The following is a 25,688-nucleotide window of genomic DNA, read 5'->3' as shown; positions in this document are numbered from 1 at the left end:
TGTTCTCAATGGGATTTAAGTCAGGACTATATGCAGGAAATGGTAATGCAGTCACATTTTTCTCCTGAAACCACTGCTTGGCATGTTTTGCGGTGTGTTTCGGATCATTATCTTGCTGCAAAATCCAGTCATTTCCATAAATCACATGTGCACTTGGAAGCAGAAAATTATCTAATATGTTAGTGTAGCGTTGACTTGTCAGATTTCCCTCAAACACACACAGCGGGGTCGTTCCTAATAAGGATATCCCTCCCCATACATGAAACTTTGGGCTGTATTTAGGTCGTCGATACAACGGTGCTGACGCAGACTTTGTCAATATTTTCACATTATTGGGATATACCCATATTGAGCTTTCATCAGTAAAAATCACATTTTCCCAGTCAAAGTTTTCATGTGCCAAACACGACTCAACACGCCTGTCTTTATGTTCTTGTTTCATGAGAGGAGAAGGAATTCCAGTCTTTTTCTCCCATCCAAGATCAATCAAATTTCTTCTAACTGTAGATTTTGATACAACTGTTGATCCCCTTTCTATCATTTCATACCTGATGTTGGAGATGCTTGCCCTTTGCTTTTTAGACGCTAAAATTCCCAGGCGGACGCGATCTGAGAAGTCCAATTTTCTGGGTCTCCCTGCTCCTTTCTGATGCCCAAAATCCTTTCCCTCTTTAAACTTCTTCCTAATCCTATACACAGTAGAAAGAGGAGTTCCTGTTCTCTCTGCCAGTGTATTTACATCATCAATTCCTTGATTACACAACTCAAAAATCAACCTTCTTTTATCTTCAGCAGACATTGTTGACAGTGCTGAGGAAAATGACGTCTGCTACAGATTCAGGGGAGGTAACTCTAATTGTACTGTACTCAGTAGGCCAAGATGAGTTACCTCCCTTATACCATTACTTAGTTTTAAGTATCAGTGAATCAGTTGAGGTGTTAGGATAGCTCAAAGTAAGAAGAAAAATTCTCAATAATTATGAACCAGACTATATATTAACAGACGGTTATATTAGGGTGAACGCATATTAAAATGTCACACAAAGCACACGCTGGCTACTTCCGTCAACATAACATATCTGATCAGGGAGAATGATGACGCTCTTTAATATTTTCTTATCATAATAATTGTTTCGTTCGTCTCATCAGGAAGAATGATGACGCTCTTTAATATTTTCTTATCATAATAATTGTTTCGTTCGTCTCATCAGGAAGAATGATGACGCTCTTTAATATTTTCTTTTCATAATAATTGTTTCCTGATTCCTCCATGGTGATACGTATGAAACATGCTGAAGGAAATATTCAGCTGCCTTCAAGATGTAATGTGTTGGAGTGTACAGTTTGTAATATTTTTCATGTAAATATCATTACACTGAATACATGTACCAGCAGCCGTGTTGTTTGGAAATGTGACGTGCTATCATGTGAAGCAAGCAGGTTGCTATTATAACCTGTTTATCAGTTAACCTAATACGGCTCTTTGAAAGTCTTTAGTTCAGCAAACCCTTTTGAATATGTATGTATATCCCATGTGCTGGTATATGTAAGTACTTGTCATCAGAGAGCTTTAATATGTAGACATTGCGTCTGTTGGCTAAGGTACTGAAGATCTAAAATTTTGTTTAAACCAGTGTAGGGCGTCCATTTTATTTCAACAGCTATAGGTCTTTATCTCCTCCCCACCCCCTGCCAATCTTTGGTCGATTATTGTGTCTAAGACAAAGCATTGCGTTATTAAGACGCCATGTCTGCTGACAGACCCCCTTACCTAGATGCAGCCCCAGGGAACTTCACACCTCATGTAAGGGTACAACGAGAAACCTTTGGAGCGACATAAACTGGCCTTTGCCAGATCCTTGTGACGTAATGGTGGCATGGTGCTATAATGAGGACCAATTTCCCGTGACTTAATTGTTAGGCGACGATGTTCTATGTGCATCCTTACAGTTACACCTTTCTGCACGTGTGTGATCACAAGTTTATTTAAAGACTGGCATCAAGCAGAGATAATCTACAGCTTCTTTCCCCCCTAACTGTCAGTAAGTGTGATTCATGAAGGTCCGGGGTAGACTTGGTCTATAGGAACCCAGGGAGACAGATGGACAGATATTTTTTATTCGTCTCACCTCGTTTTAAAACAATAGGCATGTTATTCAAAAACAGACTATCACGAGCCACCCATTGAGGGTTATGGGAGACTAGATGTACAATGTAAAATACACTTTAAATCAGTACATGGTACTATAAGCAAAAATGATTAAATGTACAATACATATCAAATAGAAAGACTATCCATCACGATATAAAATACTGTGCCGTTTTTCCAATAAAATTTTGCAGGTCATGGCTGCTGAAAACAACATCTCGACTTCGGACATGATAAAACTGAACTAGTCACTATCACTTAAATATGTAAAATCACAACATATTTCTTCACATTTGACTCAAAGACCGTTCGTAACATCAAAATAAAGCTGACACTGGAATAAAACATGACATTCATCCTCAATGCACTTCTTACACTTAAAGTACACTCGGTGTTTGTAAGAGGCGACGAACGGGTGGTCAGGCTCGCTGGCCTGGGTGATGCTTCTAAGAGACGACAAACGGGTGGTCAAGATCGCTGCCTTGGATGTTTGTAAGAGACCATAAACGAGTGGTCAGGCTCGCTGATTTGGAAGATGTCTGTCATGGTATCCCATTGGTGCAGATGGATCGTTATGATCTCAAGCACAGGGTTGTCAGGTCCAGACTCGATTATTTACAGACCACCGCCATATAACTGGATTATTGCTAAATTCGGCTTTAAACAATAATCAACTCGTCAGTGGCGGTGTTTTTCATTATACACGAGTATTTAACATTTAGACCGCGATTGAACAATAAACTGGACAATTCTAGAACAACTACACAACTCCGACAGGTGTTCCAGCAGGTATGGGACAAGCACAGACATATCACCCCTGATATAACACCATGACCAACAGTTGAGTGAAGATCACATCTCCCCATGGACTCCCAGCCTAGGGCGATTTTGTTAGCTTTGCTGCTGTAGGTACTATTGAATAACATCGTCGTTGTTGGGTTGGTATTGTATTGAGTCATTAACTTAATTTTAGCATACATTTGTTAATTTGGTATCATATCAAATTCCTATACAAATAGATTCCTGGACACACACACACACACACACACGCACACGCACACGCACACGCACACACACAGACAGAGAGAGATTTCGTTTCACAGGAAGTGTATAGAAAGCATTATCTATACACATATATTTATATATAAATGTGTGCGTGTGTGAATGTATAAGGCTTTCTATACACTTGCTGTAAAACGAAATCTATGTCAGCTGAAACTACCGGCTTTGTAGCCTAGTTATCGACTGGTGCAGACATGACTTAAAAGTTTTACAGTTATACAATACCTGGTGCCTGTTAGAAGGACATTGTATACGTCTCGCGACAGGGGGTGACACATTGAATAACAGCGGGTGCGGCTAAACGGCCATAAAGCCTTTCATCTTGTTGCACCGTGATGCTATCAGTCGGGGAGGAGGAGGGGGAGGGGGGGTGTTGCACGTACATTCAAGATATACAACATACGTCTGCTGTGGTATACACACAGTCTACAGCATGCACGGCCAGCTGTTCAGATGGCATTCTGATCAGCGCGGTATAACGAGGTTTTTCCTTAGCCAGGTTCCCCCCGATCGTGTCGTGTATTAGTTATCTGCGAGAATGCACTCTTCTGTAGACGAGGAGTTACACGAGCCTGTCTTCTATGTTGCATGTCCGAGTACAAAGTTACAAAAGTTATGGGCGATCTTCAGTGACATGCTGTAACCTGCAATGACAGTCAGCTAGTCTCTGGAATGAACATATTTTACTAAAAAAAACCGTTCACAGTGAAAAAAATAATACTATAATGAAATGGAGCCCTGAGACTTTCTTCATTTTCTTGAAGCTATGGAAATCTAGACTTGCCACATTTTCTAGACTTGCGTGGACTTTCTCGGATATAGATACTTCAGGGTCTGTACGACAGACTAGAGAAAATACTGTAGTTCAGGGATTGTTAGACAGACTAGTTCAAGCACCGAGGCAGGTAACACACAGACCATAAAAAGTGGCCTGAACAACAACAACAACAACAACTTCAAAGACAGCTCAACCAATTCATCCTCGATATCCACAGGGTATACTTTCCGATAAATCCCCACGATACCCTGGATGCATCTAGACACTCGGATATCTTTGGATATTTCCATTTTTCATGAGTTTGATGTAAAATGGAGACCTCTAACAATTAATGATCACTGGTATCTGATATGACCTGACCAGGTCAAGTCGCTGTCTAAAATCTCTGTTTTATTTTTTCAGAGTGGTGACACTAGTTCAAACTAGTAACAACTGTGTTGATGTGAAGCCGTGTTCCTCTTTGTTTCATTTGTGTCAAATATTATATCTATTTATTTTGTTATGACTAAAAGTTTTCATTAGAGCTCAGTCAAGCATACTGATTTTTAAAATGTTTTTGCTCTATAAACCAAGCATTAACGTGATTAACCGTTGTTGTTTTTCTAAAAAGTGCAATATATTGCAATACATATAGCAATACATGCTTCCACATCGCAGTATATCACAATATGAAAATATTCTGCAGTATCCACACCTATTCAAAACTCCGTTAACCTTTCATAGGATGTTAATGTGACATTAAGTTAACACACTCAAAGAAAGCCGCCACATTTTTAACAGTATGGTTTACGCGCAAAATGGTGTCCGTAAGGAGTTAACCAACCGAGTACGTACTCAACAACCTGCCCTGGCCTAGATTGTTGAATCTCTCTTAGCTCTAAGATAGCCGTAAGTGCCATACAGTAACAATAACAATAACTTACGACTATTTTAGCGCCAGGAGAACTAATCTAAGACCTGGTCTTAGCTTTCCCTTAGAGTGATAGCGTGTCAAAGATGCGGACACAGAGTGAGTGAGTGAGTTGGGTTTAATTCTGCCTTGAAGAACATTCCAGTGTTGTCGAGACGTTCAGCTCAACATCGATAGGTGTCCCACGTGATGCTAGCTGTGTGTAGCACCTATGAACCTTGGTATGGCTTGGTGTGATTACTGACGAACCTGTGATTACGGCTCACAATCCTTGCACCTGCAAGGGTGGCAATTCTGCACAACGAGCTGCCCAATCTGAACAAACGATTAGACATATACCAGGGCCAGTCCTGCACCGCAGTACGGCAAAACGTCATATTACGTTGCAGGTGTCTTTCATAACAACAAGAGACATTTGGAGGAACAAAAAAAAACATGGGGAATATTTACGAATTTCGTGTAAACCCGCCTAATCGTGTTGTGGTGTGACCGTGAACATGGCCACTATAAAATTTAAAGTTAACAGTAAAACGTGTAGTTTGTTGCTGTACATTTCAACAACATAACAACAAAGCTGTCCTGACACTGTCAGAATTGACCATTTCCTTACATGCAGTACGCCACCGCTGGGACGGCAACGTGCAACTGGCATACTGGAAGTTGGAACAAAGGCGTGCATTTTGGCCTGAGCTCTTAAACTCTCACAGCCAGTAATTAGCAGACTACAGATAAATAGTGTTGATGACAGATGTTTAGCTGTTCGACCAACTACTGACGCACACGCCAGTTTCATCTGTGTTACGAAATCGTGGTGAATGTGCCTTTAACTTTTAGATGAGTTTCACAGAGGTACAGGTTTTAAAGTGATTGGTCAGACGGTTCGTAATCGACTTCACAGATCCATAAAACAATCACTCCTTTTTATAGTAATGTGTAGATTGAATGAGCGTTGTCATGCCGTTAGCGTAAGAGAGGACGATGTCGTTTTGAAGGTTGCATCGGTGAATGGAATGAGGTTGGAGCAGTACAACCTGTCACCTGACAGTACTACCGCGACAACATGCCATTTGCGCAACATTATATACGTTGCAAGATCACTCAAACTTCGTGCAGTTACTGTGTACCTCTAACAGGAAAACAAAGCCAGGTTACCAAAGATACCGCTCAGTCCTGATTTGTCCCCCATAGCGAATATGTCGGGGTATCCTTGGCCGGCGCTTACAACCACAACCACGCTCAACGTTATTTACAAACCGCCGCCTTATAGCTGGAATACTGCTGAGTGCGACGTAAAACTAAACTCACTCACTCAACGAACTTGGCTGTGCCCAGTGGAATTGATATTGGACGTTTCACTTGGAGTGTGACTCCGGGATTGTCTTGAAAACAGAGGCTGATTCACGTAATATGAACGTGTTTGACTTGTCATGGTAAATAATGTGAACAGAAGGGTGATTTGGTCAGTCATCTAACAGAATCAATGTTCATGAGACGTTCAGTAACTAATGCAAATTTCAAGTGGATGTACCTGTCATAATGTTAAACCCTTTTTCTCAATGGTACGAAATATCAATTGTTACATCAAGTTCCAGTTGGTTGTCCGAGTATAGTTTCAATGGTCAAAGGGAGATAAATATGCAATTAATAACAAATGAAGCGATCGTAAAATAATACATATGCTCGATTGAAATGGGTGAATTGTGGACGTTCCATATCTGTCCATCCGTTAAAAAACATTGCATATATCATTCCACCTGCAACTATTCATGCTCGGATATACGTACGCCGCCTTTGATCATTTCCAGTTGTTTTGTGCCAGATGTCTTGTTCAAAAGCCTCGTGAGAGCGAAGCGTTCAAAAACCAGGTTTACAGGACGGAGATGAGAGAAGCGGTCAAGAACCAGGCTTACAGGACGGAGGTGAGAGAAGCCGTCCTGATGAGAGAAGCGGTCAAGAACCAGGCTTACAGGACGGAGGTGAGAGAAGCGGTCAAGAACCAGGCTTACAGGACGGAGATGAGAGAAGCGGTCAAGAACCAGGCTTACAGGACGGAGGTGAGAGAAGCGGTCAAGAACCAGGCTTACAGGACGGAGGTGAGAGAAGCGGTCAAGAACCAGGCTTACAGGACGGAGGTGAGAGAAGCGGTCAAGAACCAGGCTTACAGGACGGAGGTGAGAGAAGCGGTCAAGAACCAGGCTTACAGGACGGAGGTGAGAGAAGCGGTCAAGAACCAGGCTTACAGGACGGAGGTGAGAGAAGCGTTCAGGAACCAGGCTTACAGGACGGAGGTGAGAGAAGCGGTCAAGAACCAGGCTTACAGGACGGAGGTGAGAGAAGGGTTCAGGAAACAGACTTACAGGACGGAGGTGAGAGAAGCGTTCAGGAACCAGGCTTACAGGACGGAGGTTAGAGTAGCTCTCAGGAACCAAACTTACAGGATGGAGGTGAGAGAAGCGTTCAGGAACCAGGCTTACAGGACGGAGGTGAGAGAAGGGTTCAGGAAACAGACTTACAGGACGGAGGTGAGAGAAGCGTTCAGGAACCAGGCTTACAGGACGGAGGTGAGAGAAGCGTTCAGGTATCAGGCTTAGAGGAAGGAGGTGAGAGAAGCGTTCAGGAACCAGGCTTACAGGACGGAGGTGAGAGACGCGTTCAAGAACCAGGCTTACAGGACGGAGGTGAGAGAAGCGTTCAGGAACCAGGCTTACAGGAAGGAGGTGAGAGAAGCGTTCAGGAACCAGGCTTACAGGACGGAGGTGAGAGACGCGTTCAAGAACCAGGCTTACAGGACGGAGGTGAGAGAAGGGTTCAAGAACCAGGCTTACAGGACGGAGGTGAGAGAAGCGTTCAGGAACCAGGCTTACAGGACGGAGGTGAGAGAAGGGTTCAGGAACCAGGCTTACAGGACGGAGGTGAGAGAAGCGTTCAAGAACCAGGCTTACAGGACGGAGGTGAGAGAAGCGGTCAAGAACCAGGCTTACAGGACGGAGGTGAGAGAAGCGGTCAAGAACCAGGCTTACAGGACGGAGGTGAGAGAAGCGTTCAGGAACCAGGCTTACAGGACGGAGGTAAGAAGCGTTCAGGAACCAGGCTTACAGGACGGAGGTGAGAGAAGCGTTCAGGAACCAGGCTTACAGGACGGAGGTAAGAAGCGTTCAGGTACCAGGCTTACAGGACGGAGGTGAGAGAAGCGTTCAAGAACCAGGCTTACAAGACGGAGGTGAGAGAAGCGTTCAGGAACCAGGCTTACAGGACGGAGGTAAGAAGCGTTCAGGAACCAGGCTTACAGGACGGAGGTGAGAGAAGCGGTCAAGAACCAGGCTTACAGGACGGAGGTGAGAGAAGTGTTCAGGTATCAGGCTTACAGGACGGAGGTGAGAGAAGGGTTCAGGAACCAGGCTTACAGGACGGAGGTGAGAGAAGCGTTCAAGAACCAGACTTACAGGACGGGGGTGAGAGAAGCGTTCAGGAACCAGACTTACAGGACGGAGGTAAGAAGCGTTCAGGAACCAGGCTTACAGGACGGAGGTGAGAGAAGCGTTCAGGAACCAGGCTTACAGGACGTAGGTGAGAGAAGCGTTCAAGAACCAGGCTTACAGGACGGAGGTGAGAGAAGCGTTCAGGAACCAGGCTTACAGGACGGAGGTGAGAGAAGCGTTCAGGAACCAGGCTTACAGGACGGAGGTGAGAGAAGCGTTCAGGAAACAGGCTTACAGGGCGGAGGTGAGAGAAGCGTTCAGGTATGAGGCTTATATAGTATATTGTTTTACCTCGTTTTCCCCACCGCTGAGGATATTTAGTACTAAAACTTACCCCTAAACCTGCACGCCCATAAACTCTGGTCATTTATTAGGTGTAGAAAGTGGTGTAGATCAGTGATGTCAGTCACTGGATAGTCAAGTCCAGGTATGCCGTCATAGAGTTGAAATAATGCACAGTTTGCACAACTTCTGTTGTTTCATCGTGCAGGTAATGAACCGTTATAAAAGGTCTCAGTTATAATCATGAGTTAAGCATCTTGCTAAAGCAGTGTCACGGAATTTGTAGCACCGAAATCATTCGTGGCTCTGCAAACATTGAATTGGATTAAACCAAATGAGAGTTATCTCCCCTAGATTGTGACTACAGGTATCCCACTGCTACCAGATGGTATCGCAAATAGTGCCTCCTAATACATGGTTGTGCCCACAGCAGCAATAGCTATCAACGTAACTTGGTTTGTAATGTCACAGAAGTAGTAGAATGATCTCTACAACATGTAGTCTTCCAGACATTTTCATAAAGAAATTAAGACAAGAGGTTTAGAAGAATAGTCTACAGTTGTTTTGTTTTCTAGCTGGTGGTAGATAGTTTAGTTATTTGCATTACATACCTTGGTGTTTGTGTCAAAACGTCATCTTTCTTCAGTTCACCAAAGAAACTGACTACGTGTATGTGTGCTACATAATCATTACCTACACATGACTTAAGATTAAGAAAAAAACATTATATATGGAGTTTTCACAACAAACCCTGTGGTTTTGAAAGCAGGTTAATCACCAGACTGATTCTTTCCCTCATAAATGTACACAACAATTACTTTAAACAATTCTGTCTTGTCAACGATATTACATCATTTGATGAGTTATAACATCTGAGTGAAAATATTTAAATGCTCAATCTTTGAAAACAATTTAATTTTTTGAATTTCTTTATTCTGGAAAATAGAATATAAAAATCAAGAATGATTGTGCTACATTTTCATCCTATGTGTTGGTGCTACACTATGATCATGATGTCACCAGTATTGCTAGCATACACCTGGGAGGTGCGGAATAATCCAATACACATCTTTAATACATGGGAGATGTAGAAAAGCTCAATGTAGGATCTTTTTGAGTAGGTGAGTGAATATTCCAGCAATATCACAACAAGGGACACCAGATATTGGCTTCACACATTGCACCCATGTTGGGAATCAAACTTTGGTGTGATGAATGAATGCTTTAACCACTGGGCTTCTTCACTGCTCCTTAACACCTGGCAGATGTAGGATAATTCAAAGTAGAAGTACTTCTACATGAAATGTTTGGCATAATGAATAAAGAATTGTGTATACTCAGAAAGTGTGGCATAATCAAATCAAATGTGAAACTTATATTTTGTCCACAATACACTTATTGGTAAATACATCAAGTCTACCTCTCAACATACCATTATTTGTATAATTTCTTCTCAAGTACGATAGAGAGCATAGGACTTCAATCTTATTATATAAAGCACAACAAACAAGGCAACATAATACATGTATTATATCCTCTGTGACTTCGACAGATTGTGTTTGATGTTTATTGGTTTGTTATGACATCACACATTGCAATATTTAAGCTATAAGTTGCACTTATTGAGTCTGGACCAGGCAACATGCATGGTGATCAACGGCACTTCATTAATGTTCCATGCATGTTAAATACTACAAGAAACTGCAACAGCGTACTACCACTACTAACACTACAGTTCTACAGAGAAATACAACACAACACAAATAAAACTGGGAACATTTAATGAGAATGTAAGAAAATGCAAAAGTATGAAACATTCATCAGATATTGTAGAATAGTAATACTGCTGCAGGCTTCTGTCGTGATGCAAATACAACACACACTGACAGGTCTGTCTGCGAACACGGCTGTCACAACCTTGCAATCAATTATTGCACTCATTACTTCATGGCAGTAACAGTAAGCTGTAAATGCTGACGTCACAAATTAAGAATACAGTATTTAGCATAAACAAGAGCAGATCATAATGAAACACTATCCCAAAATGTAAGCCAATAGGAGAGTGCCACATTAATAGTACATTGCCATTAAGTATAGTTAAAGTCATATCACAAACTTCAGTCAGAATTAAGTTACATGTGCATTACCATCTACAGCAAAAATAACTTAAATTATGTTAAACTAAGTGAAAACGTGAGTAAAATCAACTTTTGAATTTTAAGTAAAAGGATTATAGTTCAAAATGATACTAACAATAAGAAAATTTCACACCAACACACATTAGTAATTTTATAAGACACTCGGTACTCCTTTGATGTAAGAAAATATATTCTTTCTTGTTTGGTAAAATACTGATAAACATTTCAATAAAATGTTGGAGAAATGATTGAGAACATTTTTTTCATTTCTTAGATAAAAAAGGAGAGGTTCATTTCTGCAGCAGTACCATTTGGATTTGGGCTGAGATATCACAGTGCATCACGGTGCACAAAACAAAGAGCAGAAAGTGAAATCTGACCATGTTTTTCAATATCTGAATTGCTTATGGAAAAAATTAATGAAGTTTGAATATTTCAAAGTTTCAATAAAAAACAAAGTATGTTTAGATATCACAAATCTGGATTTCATACTTTCAAAATGTTTGTCCGTTAATGACCGGTTCTTGTTAGTAAATTAGCACTTGTACAGTTGTATGACATACTGTCATTCATTTGGCAACATAAATACATCTATTGAAGGACTGTGTGTAGTGTATTAAACTGGCAGATAACTTGTCTGCATGGAAACAAATGGGAAAGTGCTTGTATACTATGTACAACTGCCTCAATATATGTGCACAAGTATACAGATAAAAAACTACTGTCATTCTGTGGTCTATTTGTTCTAAGAGAAGATTAATGGTAATTTGTACAATTTAAAATAAGAAGTAACAAAATCTACAAAAATCAATTAATGAATGCCATGGTGCTAACGTTTTTCTATCACAGTCTTAGGTTCAGTATATGGAAAATCCTCACTGACAGGAGCCTTGAAGATATGCTCTCCTCTGTGTGATCATCTGATGATGGTTTTCAGTTTGCTTGTATCACACTGTCTTTATAACAACATCCAGTCCATCTTTCATTCAGCACTCCAGTGAAAACAATAATTACTGATACATGCATACTAAACTAGCTGCATAGTATGCCTCATTCTTAACTTCCATGGATAGACTCAACCAAAATTTGCTGAATCTAATTGTTGCTTCGGTAGAGTTTTGTTTTCTCCAGTTGAAAACCTGAACATAAAATTTTGGGCAGAGACCTCCACCTGGAATTCTTGAAACAACCTTTAATTGTAACATACAGTTTCTGAATCATTACCCAGCCTCTATTGTCTTCTTTCAAGCTTAAGTGCAGCTCAAATGTAGCCACAGTTCTTGGGTCACAGTCAATCTTGGCTATTCTACGACTTGAGTCTTTTCCTTCCAAATTGATGTACAAAAGGCACCCACGAAGACCATACGGTTCATCTTGTGACATTCGCACAACATCTTGAGATATTTTTGAGATCAGCCCACATGGGAACAAGATTTCACATTGCAGTTTGCTCTCCCTGGCATGTCTTAAAGCATCTTCTATTTCGTTTTTCAGCATCAAGCACTGATTATATTCAACATTGTCTTCAAATGTTCCATACTGATTCAGACCAGGGATGTGAGATTCTGAAGAAAAGGAACATAACTTCAGATTAGTATTTTTTTAATGCAAGTTCAAATGATGTAAAACTTCAAAAGAAATGGCTGTGCTTCAATTCCAAACTTGGAACACATTAAACAGTATGAGCTGACTCAAGGATGAATAGTCCTGTATATTTATAAATGGGACTCAGTTCAATTTTAATTAAACAATTTGATCAGACTGTGACATTTTCAAGTTAAAAGGGAACATAAAGCTGTAAATTAATGTAATGACTCATATTCACATGTGACCGGGTTTTGAATAAGAATGCAGTGGATTACAGAATGCCTGTGAATGAATGTTCAGCTATGATATCGTTAATACGGGGGTTAAATATGGTGAACACCTACAGACTGCAATTCCATGATACAAGGCGACACTGTAACATTGTGATGAAATCGTGAACAATGACATGAATGACAGGGGAATGTCGTCTGCTTCCGCTTGACAGCAAACAGAAAGTTTTCTCATACAGGCTACTTACCGAGGTGATCTTTGTGTTTTTCATGTTCGAAGTCTGTTTCGATAACCAATGCATAGTCAGAGTGCCTCTCAGCTTTCTCAGACAGATTCCTGAAAAGGTCTTTGATCTTGTGGGCAACTTGATCGAACATCTTACTTGTGTCGCAGGAATGTTGAGTTTGAGGTGACTGACAACTTGGGCAGGCTTGGCACACAAAGAAATCCAAGCGTAACAGCAGATCTGTATATTCACTTATTTACTATCACATTCCAAAACGACTTTGTCGTCTATAAACTGTCACAAAACATTGCAGCGTTTTATGCAACAAGGGTCTCTCTCTCCACACTGTTCGTTCACGATGAAGTCAGCGTCAAACTAAACCGGTGACAAATCAGCTGATTATATAGAATGCCCGGATGACTATTAGCATAATCCTCCCTTATTTGGAACGCGGAAAATCCCACACCTCTACACAACAACCAATCATAGAGCACGCACTGTTGCGAAGCCGGTTCCGGTCAGAGGTCGCAGGTTGTGATGAAAGGTCACGGCCAACAAAACAAAGAAATCAGCAGTTATAGTATTGTTCAGACGAATAATTACAAGACACATATATTTATTCGGTTGATACATCTGTTAGATATGCTTAAGCGTTTACAAGCTGTCCTTTTGAAACACAAATATTAGTGCAATACCAAGACCTTTTGTGATCGTGCCACTTATCAGGCCTTTGTTCACCGGTTGATCGTGACATTCCATGCCAGCACGAAATCTACAAGAATTCAAATCATACTGCATGTAACACTCTGTATTATGAATGTTCGTGCACAGCTTCACCATCAGTTATCGCATTACGACCAAATTTTATAATCAACAACATTCGAAGAACAGGTAGTATTTAGCTGTCTCAATTCATTAGTTAAGTACTGACATAACTTATTTTCATGTTTTAAACGCCTTTAACATTGAATTTTAAATTTCTGAAATGAAAATTCTTACTAATGCGATTCAGTCAATCGCCCAGACAAAAATGAAAAAGTGTCATGTTGTATTATGAGGGCTGGAGTTAGGTGAGGTAAGAGCGCTATCTCACAGTCATGTTTGTCATAGACAGCATTGATAGTGAATGTAGAGAAAATAAAAGATTAAAATAAGTTTAGTTAATCCTTTTTTAAAACCTTTTTTCAGTATTTGAAAATATGAAATTATATCTAAAATATAACATCGGAGAAACATGTCCATCCTTTACCAGTTCTAGCTACGTGGCCTCCATGCACTACGTAGTTCATGACACAGACACCTTGCAGCGACATCCTCGACGTCACTGCGACATGCACTCCCGCACATAACTCCGCATTACATTTACAGTGTACAGCCAGCTGTCAGCTCTGTACAGAGTAGGTCGATCTTCGTGGTGAACAAGAGTTAAAGGGTCGCGGCGACATAAGGGACGCGGACGTGCACAGCTACACAACGGGGACGTGTCGGACTGACGGTGTCGGGGCTAACGTGTACAATCATCACTGACGGCGGAGTCTGTGCAGGATGAGTCTTATATATCCAAGCCAACACCGACTAAAAGCTCAAGAGCTACAAGAGCGAAAACGAACATACACCCACATTTGGACAAAAATGTCTATATGTACCTGACAAACATACAACCTGCACGTGTGTTATACCACGTCTGGACGTTTACCTGACAAACTTACAACCTGCATGTGTTATACCACGTCTGGACGTATACCTGACAAACGTACAGCCTGCACGTGTATTAAACCACGTCTGGAGGTATACTTGTATATAAAGTAGTGTTGGGAATCGGTTGAAATATGACATTTGGTGATTGCTATATAGTGATGGATAGTGTGTTGAGGGGGGCGGTATCTCTAAGTTTGAACCAATACATATTGCTACCACCCGTCTTATTACAGGGATTGTGTGGGTCTACAAATGTAGAGGACAAGCACCGAGTCCATGAACAGCCCCAGCCCCAGGATACGCCACGTTACCCACCGGTCTCCCATATCCCATCTCCACGCCGTTTATCAGGGGAACTAAGACTTGGGACTCATATTCGCCTGCAGAATAACATATATGATATCTGGATAACTCTCGGCAGAGAGACAGCTTTGTCATGTGACCACAGATTGGGATATTTCAGGGTCAAGTGCAAACGGCGACTTTGATCTCGTGATGTCACGTGTGCTTGGTGCGCCATACCGGCCGGTGATCAGTCGTCTAGCCTTGAGTTACGTCACAAACAAGCCGGCATTGTTCGCGGCGGTCATGTCGGTCACGTAAGCATCGGAACGACACAGCAACATGTTTAGTGATTACTTGTGTGTGTATAACGTCCTATTTCAGGTGCAGGTTGTCAGAGGCATTATCTTTTCAATAAATATTTACTCACATTTCTGTTAGGTTAATTAGCGAGTATATGCTGGTCTATGAATATCACATTTCTGTCGGTGCAGACGCCGATGTTTTCGTTAAGCGTCCAACTGTTGTACAACTGAGAAATGTTGATCTTATCCGTATTAACACACTCATTAATTACCGTCCAGGTCATTATTCAGCATGACCCTGCTTGAAACTTGCACCGTTCAAAATATTACACGACTGATTGAAAAGCAGGGGCGGATACAGCTTTTTGGGAAAGATGGGGTGGAGGGCGGGTGTGCTCGCTCTTGAGAAAAGTGGAGTGCACACTTCATTTTTCATTTACTATATATTTATAGTATATTTTCAGGACAGAGGAGGGGCTACTGCTGCATCCTGAAGTCTAACGCATATGACAGCAGGTATCGATACCGATAGTGTTGATTGTTTCCGCCTATAGCCACCATCAAACGCTTGCTGCATTCTTTCTTTGTTAAGAGATCAATCGTGTACTACATTTAACACTTCAATTAAAACGTTGTGCGTTCTGGGTCGGAAACACTGCAAACTAAGACACAGATGAGTGGGTGAGTTTAGTGTTACGCCGCACTCGGCAATATTCCAGCTGTATGGCGGTGATCTGTAAATAATCGAATCTGGACTAGACAGTCCAATGATCAACAGCATGAGCATCTATTTGCGAAATTTGGATACAATGACGTGTCAACGAGTCTGGCCATCCGATCCCGTTAGTCGCCTCTTCCGACAAGCATAGTCGCATTTGAGGCAAGCCTTTTGTGGTCAAACAACCTCACAAACACGCTTTGTTCAGACAAACCGTTATACCGTTTAAGATTTGTAAATGATACACATCAAGACATAAAGTATATTACATCATGTTCAATGATATATATAGTGCATCTTTTAAACCACAGACTAGATATCTCACCACACGTCTTCAAAGATCTGCACTGATCAGGTGGACTTGTCATGTGCCACTGCAGCACGTACAGGTGTGTCACGTGGGGTGCATATTGCTCAGATCCTGACCCCGAGTGTGGCTGCCACGGTTGATAAGGCCAGGTAAAAGCTATGATCACCTACTCTAAAAAATACCCTCCTTAAAAAATATAGAATCACTACCCGTACCTGATGTACAAGGCTGAAACAATATGCGATATGGATACTTGTTGGAATAGATTTGGGCTGAGGTTTGCTGGCCGAAATTCAACACTTATCTGAACGACAGGACGAACTGCATGTACACACAGGCCAGGAACAAAGGAGATCATATATATGAGTATTCACCGTTCATATGTGTCGCTGAAGGTTTTGAACCATTACTAGATTGTATCTTGTAATTAGCACCCTCCCTCTTCCCCTTTCCCCCCGTCCCCGAGACACACGCCTGAGAATCAAACCGTAGTCCCTGAGTGTGACAGGTTGTATAGTATTAAGTGGGTAACTGTGAAACCCTTGGAACTGGCTTCTTGTGGATTGGCGGAGCCAACACGAAAACAGGCCCTCCACGAGATACTTTGCGCTTCAGAGAGCCTGTCTGAATACAGCGGATGAGTTTGCAACCCTCTTTATCGCACAGTGTCGGGGCATTTGCAGGCACGGTGGTCAGCAGCTTCGTATTTAAACTTTAAGCAATAGCCCATTGAGAGACGGATAAATGTCAAGATAATAAACTATTTCATGTCACAGGTGTCCTCATTTACATATTTATTGAATCTTGATATGCACGTTATCAAGCTGGTTTATCACACTGATAACGCAATTCTTTATGCGATGACCTCTCCGACTACTCTCGGTAAAGTAGAGGCTGGTAGATATGTTACATATACACTGCAAAACGACATGCACTATATACTTTATATAACAAATATGGTGCATGTTATATACATGTATATGTCTCGTACACTATAAAGGTTACCTCGCATATGCAACAAACTGTACACACCAACTATACATTTTACAGGATAATATAGACTTGTTTTCAGTACATGTATGTTTTATCGAGAACACTTATACAGGGACGGAGAAAGCTATTTGAGAAACGGGTGGGGGTGGGTGAAGTGGGTGTGGGTGGGGTGGCGTTGGTGCTCACTACTGAGAATGAGAAAGGGGTTGGGAGGGGGTGGGGGTGGGGGTGGGTAGGAGTGCACATGTACTTATCCGCCTATGTACTTATATTATCCACCAAACCCTATAGTGATGTATCTTATATGTTTGAAAAAAAAACCAAACGATTTTAAATGTTAATCCGAACTGATGACAATACCGAAATAAATCGTTTCATGTAGGCTTGAGTAAAACCCTAACAGACAACAATTATTAATTCACATCGTAAGTTTTAGACAATATAAATACTGGGAACAGTTTGGCATGTTAAGAGAGATTGTCGTCTTAAGACTGATTGTTGAACTGTAATCTGTGCAAACCTGGCGCTAAGGATGCACTTGCCGGCCATCAACAATCATATTCAGTAAGGTCATGGAACAAAAGCTAATTAAGCCTGATATCGTGACGGGTCAATATATAGATAGTCTTGAAGTCTCTAAGGTAATAATTAATAGTTTAAACAATAATTTCTCATACAAGTATAAATAACAGACTGGTGTCCTAAGGACTGTCCGCTGATCTAGATTTGCCTCCTACATGCAGGGGCTAAGCACTCAGTCTAGCCTTGGAGTTAGGTCGTACCAAGTGCGTATCGTCTATAGACTATCGTCTACACCAACAGTGTTTCGTTACACGTTTGCTTTGCGTGATGAGGATACGACTACCCGACTACCATCCATTCGAGTTTAAATACCTGTCTCGTGCTTACACGTGTATATAATCACCTTGTCACCACAATACATACATTATATCACAAACAGTGATAAACGACTTTAGAACGATGGCGTTCAGTAAATACTATAGATACGTTCTGCTTGCCCCAATACATGATATAGAAACTTAAATGGAGATTATTTTATAATAAATGGCTATTGATAGTGCTCGTGGATGATGAGGTAGGGTCCAGTCTTGGACACCTGAGCAAGATTGTCGGATCCCAATCTTGAGCTCTCATTTATAGTTTAAAGAATGTACCTTATCTCGGATGTGTATAGGAGCACGAGCTCACCCCGTAGTGACCTGTCTAGAGGCAGTATACAAGGACACATCAGCCGGCAGTTTATATACGCTTATATATCATCCCAGCAATTAGCTGCGTCTCAACTTGACCCCTCGATGAACTCTCGGCAGTTTTGTGGTAAATACAACCTAACGGTTAGTGTGATGTACTTGAACAACACGGTTACAGGGATAGGCATGTCCATTGCTTAAAGTGTCCACGACTTACAGAGTAGCCACACTAATACATTATTTTGGAAAATTGAACATCACACCAACTGTAGAAATTATTGCCCGTAAAACGGCTCCAAACACCGTGGAATGGGGGCTAGTGAAGCAGGATATATGGTCGTTTCGTGTGTGCGAGTGTGCAAGCGTGCGTTTGAGTTGAGTGATGGGGATGTCAGATTGCATACAATACCTGAGTTAGTCTGTCATACAGTGACCTAGTTAGTCTGTCATACACTACCTGAGCTAATGTGTCATACAGTGACCTAGTTAGTCTGTCATACACTACCTGAGTTAATGTGTCATATAGTGACCTAGTTAGTCTGTCATACACTACCTGAGTTAATGTGTCATACAGTGACCTAGTTAGTCTGTCATACAGTGATCTAGTTAGTCTGTCATACACTACCTGAGTTAGTCTGTCATACAGTGACCTAATTAGTCTGTCATACAGTGACCTAGTTAGTCTGTCATACACTACCTGAGTTAGTCTGTCATACAGTGACCTAGTTAGTCTGTCATACACTACCTGAGTTAATGTGTCATACAGTGACCTAGTTAGTCTGTCATACACTACCTGAGTTAATGTGTCATACAGTGACCTAGTTAGTCTGTCATACAGTGATCTAGTTAGTCTGTCATACACTACCTGAGTTAGTCTGTCATACAGTGACCTAATTAGTCTGTCATACAGTGACCTAGTTAGTCTGTCATACACTACCTGAGTTAGTCTGTCATACAGTGACCTAGTTAGTCTGTCATACACTACCTGAGTTAATGTGTCATACAGTGACCTAGTTAGTCTGTCATACACTACCTGAGTTAATGTGTCATACAGTGACCTAGTTAGTCTGTCATACAGTGATCTAGTTAGTCTGTCATACACTACCTGAGTTAGTCTGTCATACAGTGACCTAATTAGTCTGTCATACAGTGACCTAATTAGTCTGTCATACAGTGACCTAGTTAGTCTGTCATACACTACCCGAGTTAGTGGGTCAAACACTGACCCAGTTAGAATGTCATACACCACCTGTGTTAGTCTGTCATACATTGACCTTGTTAGTTTGCTACTGACCAAGTTAGTCTGTCACACACTACCTGTGTTTGAAGTGATACACTGACCTAGCTAGCCTGTCACTGATCAAGTAAGCCTGTTTCAAATTCTTGCCTCCATTTCATTGCCTTCAGGTATGCTTTTAACACAGACGTCACAGCATCACACTAAGTGCCACCTTCTGTGTGTTTCACAAAGTAATACACCCACCTGCAGTCGTAGTGGTGTTTAGTGAACATCAGCCAACTTGCTGTGACCTGGTATATGTTGACCAAGGTCACAGCTGCACCACAAGCAACAGATTAAACACTTCCATGGAAAACTGCACATTCGGGTGTTTGACATGACAAATGTGTCACAACTACTTAATGTCTTGGACTGCATGTGACTGTTTCCATGAAGAACAGTATTGCAGGTTGAGCAAGAAGTTGCTCTTCTGCAGTATCACAATCAGGTGTTATATATCAGTTTTATTGTTCCTGGTACAAAATGTCAGTATATGCAAAGAAAAACTAAAATGATTTAGAACGTCACAATAAGTGACACAAATTTGTACCCATTGCTGTTGAGTGTTGGGGCTAGTTTAGTAACAGCATGTACTACATGTCTCCAAGTTGATCAGTATGTCTGACTACTGAAATGCACACAGGACTCTGTTGTAGGTTGATATTTTTATTCATTAAATCTTCTGTAAACATACTGAGTTAATACATCAATTAGGCGGTTTACTGCAATGTGTTACAGCTGTTAAGAACAAAACAAATAAAATAGTCGTAGTTAATTGAGCTAAGTCATACACATGTTCGCACAGATCTCTGATGTTTAGTCTATCGCTTGATGATCAGAATATTTCTCCATGAGAACTACCAGTCTGTTATAAAGATTAAGGGAACAGTATTATAATGTCCTGGTTTACAAAACAATCTTTTGACAAATGGATTATCAATGATTATTTGCCAAATATGGATAGACATTCATCTTTTGTGTTCTAAATGAAACAAGCACAAGATCTGACTTCATGACTTTCATAAACAATAAACAAAATACCAAGAATACCATGTTCTACACTGTACAAGCAACAAGCCAATATGTACAATATCTAGCCTACTCCAGTAGACTGTCCTTTCGTCTACCAGTCTTTCCCTTTCCCCTAGATGAAGATCCTTAGATCAACAAGATCTCTATGAGGGGGATCCAAAATTGAACCATAAAAACTAAATTTGAAGAATATTCTTAAGACCAGTCATTGTAGGGGATGAGAGAGGGAATATGACTATGGTATTTCGGGAGCCTAGAGACCACTATTTGGGACAGTCTGACTGAATGTCATTACTCAGGGAGAGTTCTTCCTTGGGAAAGAAATCTTAGAGTTTTGGATCATAGTGTTATATGGTTACATTCTATGATGGTCATTTGGGACAGAAATAATATCATATTATCTTGTTTTACTGAGCTGCCCTAAGTTTGTTAGAGTTAAAATACATGTGCATTATTAAATTTGTCAAAATATTGTCATTTTATGTAACTGAAGTCAAATCACTGCGATTCATTGTGAAGCTATAACTTCCAGTCTTGTGCAAACTGATAAAGAACACTGTGAAATACGTAAGAAAACTGGTCTGGCCTACGTGGGTATCGTATGTTTTTACACTTTTATATCTGGAGTGAAAGTCTATATATTAGGGCTGTGATGTTTAACATCCTGTGTTGGCCCTGGCTCCTTACAAACCTATGGAGGTTCTAGCTGTCAAGAAAACAGCAGCACCATGTATGACACTGATTCTGGTCATCTATAGGCTCACGAGGGACATTAAACAATCAGTAGTAAACACAGAAACTGCCATAGATGACAACAGTGTCCCGGAAGTCTGGAGTCACATCCTGTTTACAGGAGAAGACCATGAATTTCCTCATTAGTTTCGAGATGTAGTAATGAATGGCCCATTAAACAATGAGTGCCATGTACAGGCAGCAGAGTTGTCTTCCCTGAGTTGTAAATGCTTGGTCGGGCAGAGTGAGATGGCAGATACCACTGTTGTCTCTTCAAGAACTCTATTTTCATGGGACATATCATCATCTTAAATTCCCAGGATAATATAAATCTTTGAATAAAAACATAGTTTTACACTGAAAGCTTTATGACAAAAATGATGCAAATTCGAAAATTAATTTGAATCTCCTGTTATACAATAATCATTGCAAAACAATAACATGTAAGCAAGCTCCATGCCCTGCCCAAGAACACATGCAGTGCAGGGAGTTTATAGCACAGAGCAAACGTAAATGAGCCCCAATCCAAAGTAGAAAACATTACATGAATATCACATGTCAAAATCTGTCAACAAAACATGACCTTTGTAGCATGCCCTACAAGACCATGTAGACATATTTATTACACAAAATAAAAATATGCTGAATTATTGATTGCATGGCTGAACAAATGGTTCATGGTTGCCGTAGTAACAGAAAAACATAATTTGTCATTTCAACTGTAATGTTTGCAGATTTATGACCTCTCAGGGTAAGAAGCTTTTACATCAAATTTATACTAATATAGGTACCATACAAGATTATTTTGTTACCATGGTTACTGCATGATATGTGTAAGATAACCATAACAACAAATGTGTTAATACTATTGTGTCTATGTATTCTTCAGACCTACACTACACGTTGTTTAGGGTTATCTTCTGACTATGATGTATCACTACTGACAGGGCTAGACACTATCCTGGGGAGACTTTCAGAACCAAACAAACAGCTTTGCATGTGTTACAACACTGAAACATGTCTAGATGAACATTTATGAAAAAATGGCAGAACGTAATCATGAAAGACCACTCAAAACATTATGTAGGCACATCATTGATGACTGGGAGACTTTCATTATGCTTGGTAAATAAAAGTATTCACAAACTTCAAACAGAGTCTAATTTGTCATGAGACCATGAGTCTGAGTAGGATGATGTGTGTCTTTAAAGAGAAGACATTAAGCAGGGGACAGCTGGCCGTCGGTCGGCTTCATGGGGTTCACCTGGACTATTTTCATATAGAGACAAATACTCAGCAAGAATGGTCACCAGACGCTGCCACTGTGAACAGAGGTTGTTGTACACAAAGTAGGATGGACACTCCATTCCTAATTATGGGATGAACATAAAATGAACACAAATATATGTACAATCTCTCTGGCTGCAACGAACACAATAGACCCACTCTCGCTTGCTCGAACACTCACACACACACGCCCCATCCGTTCATTGGCTGTAGCCATCTCCATCTATTCCTCGGACCAGTTCCACCATACAATCAAATTTTACAAATAAATACCAATAAAATTTGCATCATTAATTTTGTTAACAAATGATTGTTACAAAAAACATGTCATAGGCCATCAATTGTTCTACTAGACAACAAATAATTGAGTATTTCCATTACTAACAACAGCTACCTAATCCCAGTGCATTGTGGCAGACGTCAAAGTCCATGAGCAGACGACATTGTCCATGAGCAGAAGACACTGTTCATGAACAGATCACACATAACATGAATGTTAGTATTCACTTTTGATTGACATCCTGATTCTTCCCTCTGCATAGTGTCATAAATCCTCCTTTCTGAAGATATCCACATGTATGATCCTTCTTCTCAATGACATCTGCTCTCTGAATGACTGGTGTTGTGTTGGCTTCTCACTTTGGGATTGACATCTGTTTCAATGATGCCTGCTATGTTAAAGCAGCCTGATTAGCCTCTGCTTCTTTTGGCTGTCTGCTTTTGGAATGACGTCTGCTTCTTAACATTATACATATCTGCATTCTGAATAATGTCTGCTGACTAATTGATGTATATTTCTAATTTCTCAGGCCACTTTGTGATGGCTTTGTCAACTGGTTAAAGTCTGATTTCAAATGAGGTCTGTTGTTAAATAAACATCTGTTGTAAGAATGACAAATGTTTGGCAACTGTTCAGTGGTGGAGTTGCCATCTGCTGGGAGGTTCGTGCCCTATGCTTGTAGACATGAAGGAGGGAAGATGCACTGGTAACAGAAACATGAAGTGGTTAAAGATGCGTGAATGCAGGAGTGTATTTGTGTGTGTGAATGTCTGTGGTATTGTGATAATCCTGGCCACAGTGATGTTGTGATGCCAGATGGGGAATCTCTGTCCATCTCTGTGTCTCATGGTGGAGCTCTGACTGATTATCTGGTTTGTCAAAGTATCCACATCCTGTCACGCCCACCTACCTTGCGCCATGTCACTGAAATGGAGAAATCAAACTGTCACACAAGGCAACTACTGAAAATCAAAAATAACATGGAGATTTGAAGATCCTTATGGTTGACAGGTTTCCAGATATTGGTTACAATGGAAGTTACCAATCCATTCATACGGAACTGTTGTAAATTAATGGTCACAGCTATCGATAAAAGTCTCAGTAATGTATTCAGTCTTCCATTTATGACTTATCAGTCTAGGAATACAACTGATGTCAGATACTGCCTATCCTTCATACAAATCAAGGTGATTACCATGTCTCTACCTGCCAGTCTGATAATTACTGTTCTTCAACCTACGGACACATGTGTGCTCAGACTAGATATCATGCTTTTCTTAAGAGGAATTCTTTTCAAGATTTGTTTTTGGCAAAATTGTTTTGGATAATAACCCATATTATATGACAAATGTCTGTCTGTCTGCCATGTTATATGATGACTAAACCAGAAACAAACAAAAAGGGTCATTTGGAATCGTACATGTGAGTTTGGGTCACAGTTTTCAGGCTAGCAACATTTTCATAATGCTTATATGTTGGAAAGATTTACTGCTGCCAATCAGTTAGGAATTGCATCAAATATTTGATGTATTCCAGGGTCTGAATGTGTTTTTTTTGCTGCTTCTAGCAATATTCCAGCAGCATGATGAAAGGGGACCCTGGGCTGAAGACTTGAACCCTAACTTCAGCATGATGAGCTTGGACCACGTCCATCTGGCCACCTCACCATCTCTAAATACATGATGACAGATAACACTATACAGTGTCTACTTTCATCTTAATCTGGATTTCTGTTGTTCTTATAATATTTAGTTCCAAAGGTTTTCATTTTTGATCAAGCAATATTGATGGAAAATGAACATGTTGTTGGAGAGGTATTGAGGATTTGTATGTTAAAGTAATGGAAAACTGGCCTGGAATACCAACAGGCCAACATCATCTATTAACTTCTCTATTCTGATCTCTCTATACTAGTGCTGATTAACAGCTGTCTAGACACATAGTTGATAATTCACAGACTGGTTGCCATTTAATCACCATGTCCACAACTGTGGTGATCATGTCTTGTGCGGTCATGATTTAAGTTCTTCTGCATACAGTGTTTATCACTGACATGACACAATGAGATTTGTGATGTTTCATATCTTTGCACTTTGAGCATGCACCGTGTGGATGAATACAGCAGTTTTATAAATACTCATTATTTCTATTATTATACCTTCAAGTGACACTTCAGATGCTCTAATGTCCATCACAACAGAGTTGAAAGATGGATACTTTATCAAGTCAGTAACACATTTCAGTTAATGTGCAAGAGACTTTTTACTAAAGAGCAATTGCTTGATACAGATTCAATACTGAAATGTCAACAGAAATCTGAAATATGTAGGGCTGTCTTTACAAGATAATTCACAGGAAAGGCTGACAATGGACTTGAATTAAACATTTAAAATGTTTAAACAGCTGAATAGTGTCAGGTGCATGTAAACTAAGATTCTTTGAACAAGAGTTAACAAGTCAGTAAAGTATGACTGGCTGACAGGAGACTGAAGCAATTCCAACCAAACTGTTACTGATCACTGTAAAGCACACATTACAATTAGAAATGTTATTCAATCAAGGCATGTTTGAAGTTTCCCCTGCGTCAGCACAATCACTATTGTCCTGGTTTATCCCCAGGGCTTGGGACTAGGGGGAGGGGATTGTTAGGGTTACCCCCTAATGAAGTGTTGAGAGGGGATGTAGGGGTCTGTGAGAGGGCCAGTATTTGCAGAGTGTC

The 25,688-nt window shown here is 40.6% G+C and overlaps 4 protein-coding genes across 4 annotated transcripts in view; 2 read left to right on the top strand and 2 right to left on the bottom strand.

The window, feature by feature from the left end:
- Positions 1–25,688, top strand: part of LOC137283671 (cytochrome c oxidase subunit 6B1-like) — a 292,498-nt gene that overhangs the window by 77,950 nt on the left and 188,860 nt on the right. The gene's annotated exons all lie outside the window — the stretch shown is intronic.
- LOC137283302 (trichohyalin-like) lies at positions 6,780–8,645 on the top strand. The gene is made up of 3 exons (XM_067814754.1): positions 6,780–7,460; positions 7,491–8,080; positions 8,189–8,645. The coding sequence occupies exons 1-3, from the start codon at positions 6,780–6,782 to the stop codon at positions 8,643–8,645; spliced, it is 1,728 nt and encodes a 575-aa protein (XP_067670855.1).
- Positions 10,425–13,045, bottom strand: LOC137284244 (DNA damage-inducible transcript 4-like protein). The gene is made up of 2 exons (XM_067815978.1): positions 12,864–13,045; positions 10,425–12,363 (listed from the first exon to the last, which is right to left on the bottom strand). Exons 1-2 carry the CDS (start codon positions 12,991–12,993, stop codon positions 11,894–11,896), a joined length of 600 nt encoding a protein of 199 aa, XP_067672079.1. The 5' UTR covers positions 12,994–13,045; the 3' UTR covers positions 10,425–11,893.
- Positions 20,292–25,688, bottom strand: part of LOC137284243 (collagen alpha-1(XXIII) chain-like) — a 132,919-nt gene continuing 127,522 nt past the window's right edge. The window contains exon 27 of the mRNA XM_067815977.1: positions 20,292–23,893. The gene's annotated coding sequence lies outside the window, so the exon portion shown is untranslated. The remainder of the gene's footprint in view (positions 23,894–25,688) is intronic.

Source organism: Haliotis asinina, chromosome 5, assembly GCF_037392515.1.
Source record: "Haliotis asinina isolate JCU_RB_2024 chromosome 5, JCU_Hal_asi_v2, whole genome shotgun sequence".
NCBI lineage: Eukaryota > Metazoa > Mollusca > Gastropoda > Lepetellida > Haliotidae > Haliotis > Haliotis asinina.
The sequence above is the reverse complement of the archived record's forward strand: the minus strand, read 5'-3'. Positions and strand labels throughout refer to the sequence as shown.

Bases quoted from the DNA above. Each gene is read 5' to 3' on its own strand.
- LOC137283302 (XM_067814754.1), top strand. From the start codon at position 6,780: ATGAGAGAAGCGGTCAAGAACCAGGCTTACAGGACGGAGGTGAGAGAA. The intron at 7,461-7,490 runs GTGAGAGAAGCG...TATCAGGCTTAG, and splicing joins ACCAGGCTTACAGGACGGAG to AGGAAGGAGGTGAGAGAAGC. The intron at 8,081-8,188 runs GTGAGAGAAGCG...CCAGGCTTACAG, and splicing joins ACCAGGCTTACAGGACGGAG to GACGGAGGTGAGAGAAGCGG.
- LOC137284244 (XM_067815978.1), bottom strand. From the start codon at position 12,993: ATGTTCGATCAAGTTGCCCACAAGATCAAAGACCTTTTCAGGAATCTG. The intron at 12,364-12,863 runs GTAAGTAGCCTG...CCTTTTCTTCAG, and splicing joins AAAACACAAAGATCACCTCG to AATCTCACATCCCTGGTCTG.